At 50.5% G+C, this 9,600-nt stretch overlaps 1 protein-coding gene across 3 annotated transcripts in view; it reads left to right on the top strand.

Annotated features, from left to right (window-relative positions):
• PLEKHA6 (pleckstrin homology domain containing A6) overlaps positions 1–9,600 on the top strand; it is a 140,651-nt gene that overhangs the window by 19,629 nt on the left and 111,422 nt on the right. Inside the window, exon 1 of one of the 3 annotated variants that reach the window (XM_025421179.3) lies at positions 22–347. The exons of 1 other annotated variant lie outside the window; for it this stretch is intronic. Coding sequence is in view for 1 of the 2 variants with exons in the window: in XM_025421173.3 (XP_025276958.1) it covers positions 9,249–9,310 (62 nt within the window). In the remaining variant the exon portion in view is untranslated. Of the gene's footprint in view, positions 1–21; positions 348–9,171; positions 9,311–9,600 lie in introns of those variants that run through there. One more of the 3 variants, XM_025421173.3, reaches the window with a different exon arrangement.

The raw sequence follows: 9,600 nt of genomic DNA, 5'->3' as shown, positions 1-9,600 counted from the left end.
AGTTAAACCTTTCCAGGGACTATTTACTCCTGATCCTAAGTGACAGCTTGGGGAGGGAGAGTCACGTGGCCCTGAAATCCCCGCGGGAGCCGATGGAGCATGCCCAGCTGCTTCTGCCTGGGAAAGATGCTGGATCCTGCAGTCACCACAACAGCATCCTCTCCCCGCGCCAGGGACCTGCCAGCCAGAGAGATGACTGATTAGAACGATTCAGATCCAGAGCCCCGCTCTTCAGAAGGGGGCCCTGAGGGGCGGGGGAGGAGGACCCCAGCTGGAGCTGGGGGAGGGGTGCCTTGGGGCGCGGAGAGTTCTAGCTTTTCAACGCGGGGCTCACACCTCTGAAGCCGGTGAGTCTGTTCTGATGCATCATATAGATGAGGCGGGAGGAGGAAGGCTGTGCTCTGGTCAGGCTGGCAGCCGCCCGCCGTGTGAGTCTGGGCTGCTGGCACTGCGGTGCCACTGCCTTCCCCATCCCTCATTCTTGGCAACCTTACTTGGGGATCATGGATGCTGAGAATGCTAATTATAACCCGCTCTGTGCCCTCACCCCCACCTCCAGAATCCCCAGTAAAGGCTGATGTTGGAATTTATTGCATTTGAATTGCATCTCTTGGGTGAGGCCAGCTTTGGGGCTGCCAGCTTCCTAGGGTCTAACTGGGCACCCCCCCACCCCAGCCTGGCGAGAGCAAAGAGGCCAGCCCCACCCTGCCTCTGATCTTGCCAGAAGTGAGTTGAGAGCCAGCGGGAAGGAGAGATGGAAGGGTTCCAGGGGTCAGGCTCGGGTCAGCCCCAGAGACTCACCTCCCACAGTGTGGTGAGGGGTTTGGGGGGCCACTGAGGCTCTTGGATTGCTAGGAGCATCTGATCTCTGGGATCCCAGAATTAGTGGGGAGCACCAGAGGAGCTGAGGCCTGGTACGTAGGCCCGAGGGGATGGGTTTATCATGTGGGATCAAGCTGCAGCTAGCAGAGCCTCAGTCTCATTGTGTGAGGTTCTGGGCAAAGGAACAAGGTGGTGGAGCTGGCAGAGAGGGGTGGTGAGAGATCAGGTGGGGGGTAGGGAGGGAGGTAGGTAGGAAGGCGGCAGGAAAGGAGAGAAGAGGCTAGAGAGATGATATCTATGACCAGGGTTGAGCCAGAGAAGGGAAGAGAGGGGGCCGGAGCCTGGGAAGGCCAGAGATGGGAGAGCCAGCCCCAGGGCACAGGGGTGGGGAGGGCTGCAGAAAGGGGAACACTGTGCGGTGCGAGGGGGTGGGGTTAGAGTCTGAGCCGGAGAAGGTGGAGGCCTTCTGAGCTTGCAGTTCTTCCCCTATCCCTATAAACCCCTTGCCCTCCATCTGGCCATTTGAGTGGCTTGCTCTGTTGGGGATCCCTGAATGCCCAGGGTGGGAGCCCTGTGGTCATGTCTCTGCCTGAGCTTGCTGTCCAGATGGGCTTGTCCAGATCCTCAGCACCCGCCCTCCAAATCCTCCAAATCCCGGCTTCCAGGCCCCTCTGGGGGCGTGTGGAGCTGGGGAGGATTTCTGTGGCCTTCCACCTCAGAGCAGCTGCATTTCAGCTTGGGCTGGAGATGAGCAGATTCTGGTGGTGGAGAGGAGGCAGGAGGGAGGCTCTGCCACTCAGTGGGGGTGCTGGCTCCTGGCAGGAAGGGGTGGTGGCCTGAGGCTGGGAGCCATCGCCAGGTGCGGGCCGCAGGAGGGGCCAGGGCAGCCCCTGGGTTTCCCCACGGGGCTCACGGGGGCGCAGGGTGCTGGGCTGCAGAGGGGAATCCTTAAAGTCCTTGGTTTCCCAATCAGTGGCGAGGTGATGGCTGTGCTAGTGCTGCCGGGTAATTAATCCTGGCGGGCGGCTGCACGGCCTCCAGACAATGGGGTTTGGGTTTTTTTTTGCCGGGTTCAGCTTTTTTTTTCCGTCTTCACAGGAAGGTGACAGTGCAGGACGCGTTACACTGATAATTACTTTTAACGTGTCTGCCTAGATTATTGAGTCGGATTCTGGCCGCTCCGTGTAGATGAGATGATTACGGAGGAAGTGAGCAAGCGGGGCAGCCCGCCCCGGCTCCCAGGCTGACAGCAGGGCCTGCCCGGCCGGGCCAGTGGCCTCGGGGCACAGGAGATGGGCCCCAGGGGTGCCCGGGGGCAGTGGGCAGGGGCTGCTGCGCCCAGGGGGGTCCGGACCAGGGCGAAGGGGCGCCCCCTCAGCCGCTGTCTTCCTCGCTGGCCAGAGCAAGGTTCCCCAAAGCCACTGGCACCGAGCTGGACGCCTGGTGGGGACCCAGCCCCCGTGGGTGCCCCAGGGGAGGGTCAGGAGGAAGAGGACCACCACGGGCGGCCGTCGGGGGCTGCGGGCGCTGGTTGTCAGAGCCTTGGCGCAGTGGCTGGAGCCCTGGGCTGACCTGGTCTGGGAGCCGGCGCCGTAGGAGTGAGACGACTTAGCCAGGCCCGTCTCCCACCTCTTAAAAACACACTTAGAGAGGAAGGAAGGCTTCGGTTGGGGAATGTTTAGAAATAAATGTGGAGGGATCCCTGGGTGGCGCAGCGGTTTGGCGCCTGCCTTTGGCCCAGGGCGCGATCCTGGAGACCCGGGATCGAGTCCCACGTCGGGCTCCCGGTGCATGGAGCCTGCTTCTCCCTCTGCCTCTCTCTCTCTCTCTCTCTCTGTGACTATCATAAATAAATAAAAATTAAAAAAAAAATTTTTAGAAATAAATGTGGAACAGAGACGAAGGGGACCTGAGGCAGGCTGAGTGGGGCCCTCCCCGGGGCAGTCAGTCATCCAGGTGGGCTCCTGCCCAGCACCCGCACCTCCCGATGCCTGCCAGAGACCATTCGGTCTGGCCTCCCTCGGATCCCACATGAGCCCTCTGTTCCCTCCCTGGTGGGAGCACCAGCCTCCAGCGACGGGGAGTTCATTACCTCACCAGGCAGCCTCCTCCATGGTTAGAACATTCCTCTATGCAGAATCAAAACCCACCCACTTCTAAGCTCTGCCCTATGGTTCTGATTCTTTGAAGCAGCACAAAGCAAGTCAGCTCTTTTTCCCGTGGTGATAAAGATGGTTTTCTTCATATTAAAATAGCCTATAATAATGTGGGGATGTAATATAGTTTATGTAACCAGTGTTGTATTGGACATTTAGGTTGTTACCCTTATTTTTCTTTTCCAAATAACATGAACATTTGTGTATGTCAGGCTTTTTCTGTGTTTTGGATTCTTTCCTTAGGATAAATCCCAAGACACAGAATTAATGCGATAAAGTATATACATTAAAAAAATAAAAAATAAATAAATAAAAATAAAAAAATATATGATTCTGAGTTGAGAAGTAATAATACATACTCATTAAAAAAATAGAAAAACATATAGAGAAAAGATAAAAATTACCCATAATTGTCTGTCTCAGAGATTTGGTATATGATTTTACCATTTTGATACATATATGTTTTTATGAATTCATATACAGACATGTAACTATAGTATCAAAATATGCATCTATACTATTAAAATTTTGGACCAAGTATATATATTTTTTGTCACTTATATAAGTGGTTTTCCTAATGTTTTATTATGTATCTGTTCTATTTAATTAACCCCTTCGTTAAAGTAGGTGTTTCCAGTTTTTGGTTTTAGAAGCAGCAATGCAGTAAACATAGAACTATCTGGATCTTTGCACATATCAATGGTTTTTTCCCCTTAGGTTACATTTCTAAAAATGGAATCGCTGTGTTTTTTTATTTTTATTTTTTTAAAGTTTTTATAGTTTAATTTCCTGGTGCTGGTCATCACAAATGCCCTCCTTAATCCCCATCACCTGTTTCACCCAACCCCCAACCACCTCCTCTTTGGGATCCACCAGTTTGCTCTCCACAGTTAAGAGTGTTTCTTGGTTTGTTTCTCTCTCTCCACCTCCCTTTGCTAGTTTGTTTTGTTTCTTAAATTCCACGTATGACTGAGTTTATATGGTATTTCTCTTTGTCTGACTTCCTTAACTTAGCATAATTCTCTCTAGCTCCATCCGTGTCATTGCAAATGGCAAGATTTCATTCTTTCTGAGTAATGGCCAAGTAATATTCCATTGTGTATAATATATATAAAATGGAACCATTCATTCATCTATGGATGGGCACTGGAGCTACTTCCATATCTTGCCTCTTGCAGATAATGCTGCTATAAACATAAGGGTGCATTCAAACAATACCTTTGAATTAGTATTTGTGTATTCTTCAGGTAAATACCCAGTAGTGCAATTGCTGGATCATAGGGTAGTTCTATTTGTAACTTTGTGAGGAACTTCCAACCTCCAAACTGTTTACCAGACTGACTGCCCTAGTTTGCATTCCCACCAACAGGGAATTGCTGTATTTTAAAATATTTTGACATATTTTGCCAAATTCTTTGTTGGAAATTACTAATTTACATTCCCGGCAGTTGCACTTGAGAACGTGTTTTGTTACACGAGCACTAGCATTGAGCATTACAACATTTTCATTGCTTTCATCCATCGCTTCTTCATTGTTTTAACCTATTTGTTTGATTAGTAGTGAGATTTACAGTTTTATTTATTTATTTTTAAAGATTTTATTTATTTATTCATGAGAGACACAGAGAGTGAGAGGCACAGACACAGGCAGAGGGAGAAGCAGGCTCCATGCAGGCAGCCCCATGTGGGACCCGATCCCGGGTCTCCAGGATCACGCCCCGGGCTGAAGGCGGCGCTAAACCACTGAGCCACTGGGGGTTCCCAGATTTACAGTTTTAAAATTAGATTTTTAAAGTATGAATAATCCATCTGTTGTCATTTGTTTGTCGAGTCTTTGGTTTTTCCTAAAAGGCAGTTTAGTGCAGTTGTCAAGATGGCAGTGACAGTGGCCAAGGGAATTGGGGTTGAATCTGGGCTCTGTCACTTACTGTGCGGTACAACCTTGACAGTGACTTAATCTCTCTATGCCTCAGTTTCTCCATCTGTAAAATGTAGGTAACAATATTACCTATTTTATAGACTTTATTTTTTTAAGATTTTATTTATTAATGAGAGACACACACACACACACACACAGAGACAGAGACACAGGCAGTGGGAGAAGCAGGCTCCATGCCGGGAGCCCGACATGGGACTTGATCCCGGGTCTCCAGGATTAGGCCCCGGGCTGAAGGCAGTGCTAAACCGCTGAGCCACCCGGGCCGCCCTTTCATAGACTTTATTATTTTTTTTATTATTATTTTTAAAATTATTTATTTATTTATTTATTTATTTATTTATTTATTTATTCAGAGAGAGCGAGAGAGAGGCAGAGACACAGGCAGAGGGAGAAGCAGGCTCCATGCAGGAAGTCCGACGTGGGACTCGATCCAGGGTCTCCAGGATTAGGCCCCGGGCCGAAGGCAGTGCTAAATTGCTGAGCCACCCGGGCCGCCTTTCATAGACTTTATTTTTTATTATTATTATTTTTTTAAAAGATTTATTTATTTATTCAGAGAGAGCGAGAGAGAGGCAGAGACACAGGCAGAGGGAGAAGCAGGCTCCATGCAGGAAGTCCGACGTGGGACTCGATCCTGGGTCTCCAGGATCACACCCCGGGCTGCAGGTGGCGCTAAACCGCTGTGCCACTGGGGCTGCCCTTTCATAGACTTAAAAAAAAAAAAGATTTTATGTGTTTATTCATGAGAGAGAAGCAGAGATACAGGCAGACACAGGCAGAGGGAGAAGCAGACTCCCTCTGGGGAGACTGGTTCAGGACTTGATCCCAGGACCCTGGGATCACGCCCTGAGCCAAAGGCAGATGCTCAGCCGCTGAGCCACCCAGGCACCCCTATTTCATGGACTTCTTGTGGAGATAGGTGAGGTCACATTTGTGGAGCAGTTGGAATCATCCCGAGCAGACCGACACACGTGTTTGTTATTATTACCTAACTATTGTTGGTTTGTGTGAAAAACACAGAGATCTGAAGACAGTATCAAGATCTCTCTCCCTCCAGGCCCCCCAGGTCTCCTTATCCTAGGCTAAACACCCCTATTCCTCCAATGACCCCACTTCCTTTCTCAGTCTTCCCTGGAGCCTCACAGGAGGTGTGGTCTCACCAGCACAAAACATGGGGAGGCAACCATGCCCCATTTCCAGGAGGATCCCCTGGAATGTCATACTTCTAGGCACTTCTGGCAGGTGCCTGGATGAAGGGTATTTGGCTCCTCCAGTGTCTTCTGTGAATAGGACACTGTGCTGGAGGCCTCTCCCCTGTGTATATCCTTCCTGACCTCTCCTTATCACATCTATCCAGAGTGTGCCCCATTCCTGTGAGCCCTCTTTGCACTTCCCAAAGTAGCAGTAGGCGATCTGATAAACTAATTCTGGTCTGTGTGTTAGTAAGAGAGAGTGGGTACACGTCCTGTCCGGGTTGTAGAAAGAATGCCCATCTGGAACTTGAAGACATAGATAGACTCAAATTCTGGTCCAAATTAGCAGCTGTGTGATTTGTAATAAACCACTTAATCTCTCTCGAGCTTTTGTTTCCTGTTCCGAAAAATGTAGTATCATTACCCATTTAACTAGTTGACCGCCAGGAGGGTGGTATTTATGGAGGTGTTTTGGAAACTACAGATAATTATACCAATGTCAGTTACTAATAGACGTGTGTGTTTGAACGATGTATATCAGAAGGTAGTACTTTAACTCGAAGATCAGACCAGAACCAAGGTGGGTTGCTAGGAAATGTGTTTAGGGCTGACGGCATTCATGGTGACTGTCAAATCCTCCTCCCTGGTTTATATAGTCCCTCTTAAGGGTTGATCCTGACTGTGTGAATTCAGGAAATAAGGTGGGGCACATCAATGCTAATCTGATCAACATTCATGGATGTTCAGGCTTTACTCCTTCAGGGCCTAGGGTCTCTCTCCATGGTGGAGGTGAGGTCCCTCCTTAGCTCTGACATTGCCATGTCTACCCCATCTGGCTCATCATTACCTGAAAACCTGAGTCTGTAATTACAAGGGCCAGTTTGCTTTTAATTAACCTAATGCTTGCTATTAGCCTGTTCAATTCACCCCAGCCTCTGGTAGTAGGGTCATTTTTCTGATTTTGCTTGGTTCTTGGGTCCTCTTTAGCATCAGTGGGCCATCCAGAGACATCCAAGCCTGCTTGCCTCTACCTACACCTGTGGCTGCCAGGCTGAAGAATTGAAGAGGCCATAGGGGGAGGTGGGAGCATGCCAACAGAGGTGTGGATTTGTTAGCATCGCAAGTGAGGTCCAGAGCCAGGTTCCCTCCTTCTAATCCAGTGCTCTTCCCCTTCTGAGCTTCAATTTCCTCATCTCAAAAATGGGAGTAACAATTCCTGCCCTGTCAGCAACACTGAGGTCCAAATGAGCTAATGTAGGCAGTGGGTATGTGTGTAAAACCATGCTACGAGAAACTGCTTTATCACATCTGATGTGAGAGCCCTGTGGAGTTATACAAAGTCTCAGTGTCCTTGGACCCCTGCCTGGTAATTCCTGGTTCCATTGTCTTCTCATCCTGCCCTCTCTCCTCCAAACCATGGCTGATTCGAGGGCATTGGCACAGAGCAGGTTCTCAATAAATGTTGGCTGGTTATATGGAGCTTTGGGTGGGAGGGAATTTGGCTCAAGGAAACAGTCATGAGAAAGCCTTTGATGGTGTGTGTTTGGGAGGGCATTCATTCCCTGTGCTCCTCAGCCTTGCCCCTCATCCCACAAAAGTGCGTTGCTTCAAGGGGAGAGATGGTCTTAACTTGTCTGCCTTTGTGATGTTTCCTACAGAGCCAGGCACATAGCAGTTGTTTGGTAACTGCTTTTCGAATGAATGAATGGAATGGTTGAGTGAATGAGTGAGGCAGGGTGTTGTGGTAGAGAGAGCGTGGCATTGACCGTCTGATGAATAGGGCTTGGAATCCTGGCCTCACCACTTTCTTCTGGCAAATATTTACTGTGTGTTCATTATGTACCAAGCAGGTACGAGGTTACAAAAATGAAATTTTAAATTCACAGTCTAGTAAGAGAGCAGACATGTGAGCAAATAATTGTCCTGTATGTGATAGAGACATATGCTACCTATGTTGGGGAGCAAAAAAGAAAGTGATAGAGTTTCCTGGAAAAGAAAGGATTCCTGAGGAAGTGGCCTGAAGCTGGAGCTCATGAGTTTCTCACGAGAACTAAACCCCTCCTTTGCAGGGGTAAGGACGAAATGAAATAAAATAATATGAACAAAACATCTGACACTGAGGAATCTTTTTTTTTTAAGATTTATTTATTTATGACAGAGAGAGAGAGAGAGAGAGGCAGAGACACAGGAGGAGGGAGAAGCAGGCTCCACGCAGGGAGCCCGACATGGGACTTGATCCCGGGACTCCAGGATCGTGCTCTGGGCCAAAGGCAGGCGATAAACCGCTGAGCCACCAGGGATCCCCACTGAGGAATCTTTTAATAAATGTTAAAATTGTTTCCTTGAAGGAGGAGGGGGGTTGGTTGGTGGGGGAAGGACGGGAGTAAGGAGTCCAGGAGTCTCCGAAGCTGACCCACAGAGCTGCACTTCTTGGCTCTGCCAGTTGAGAGCTGTGTGACTGGGGGACGAGTTCCCTGACTGCTGCAAGTCTCAGCTGCTGCGTTTGCAAAGTGGGGACAGGGCATGTGTTGTCCGAATCAGTGGGGAGGCTCTGCACAAGGCCCCTAGAATAGGCTTGGCACACAGTAGGTACTAGAGAACGTGAGCTCTCGGGTTATGGCCAGGCTATCTCGTGGAGAGACTCCATCCGCAGGCAGACGCACGTATGCCGGTGCACGTTGACTCCCAGATCTGCTCAGAAAGGAAGGCGGGTGAGGGGCGCCCTGGCTCCAGCTGAGCTTGGTCTGAGCCGCCCCACAACTCTGCCGGGGGTCGGGTCGGGGAAAGAGGCCTGTGGCTGCCGCTCCGGAGAGCGGGGAGCGGGGAGCTGGCCTCAGGGACACTAAGATGTGGTCCCCTGACGGCAGGAACTTAATTCCCTCAGGCACGTAGGCCCAGCCCAGGCCAGGCCTGCCAGCGCCGCATCCCAGGGTCCTGTCACCTGACTGGTCCCTGACCTTCCTCAGCGAGGCAGCCTGGCGGGCCTTGCTGGGTTGCCATGGTAACTGGCAGCCTCCCAGCTGGGTTGCCCGGGTAACCAGTTAGCTGGTATTGGGGGAGGGGGAGGGAGGTGTGGGGGGGTGAGCCTCCGAGAGGCAGAGAAGGACAAGGGCGGGACCAAGACAAGACAAATCCCAGATGCCCCCAGCACAGCCCTCTCCTCTCTCCCTCATGGGATTGGGAAAGCCGGAGAAAGGCAGGTAGGAAAGGATGCGGTGTTGTTTCCTGCCGTGCGTGTGCGTGTGCGTGTGCGTGTGCGTGTGTGTGTGTTTTGTGGGGTGAATTGTCTTGGCCAGTGCAGGATGCTTGGAAAATTTGACAGGGTCTGGCAGGATTTCCTAGGCAGGGATAAAGGCAGTAGGGTCCAGAGGGGAGGCCGTGGACCGTCCAAACTCAGATCTCAATCCTGGCCCCTCTAGCCCCTGGGCAGCTTCACCCTCTTTGAGCTCTGATTTCCTCATCTGTAGAATGGAGGTGCTAACAGAGCTCC

Source organism: Canis lupus, chromosome 38 (genome assembly GCF_003254725.2).
Source record: "Canis lupus dingo isolate Sandy chromosome 38, ASM325472v2, whole genome shotgun sequence".
In the NCBI taxonomy this organism is placed as follows: Eukaryota; Metazoa; Chordata; class Mammalia; order Carnivora; family Canidae; genus Canis; species Canis lupus.
Note: the sequence above shows the minus strand (reverse complement) of the source record. Positions and strands in the feature narration are given on the sequence as shown.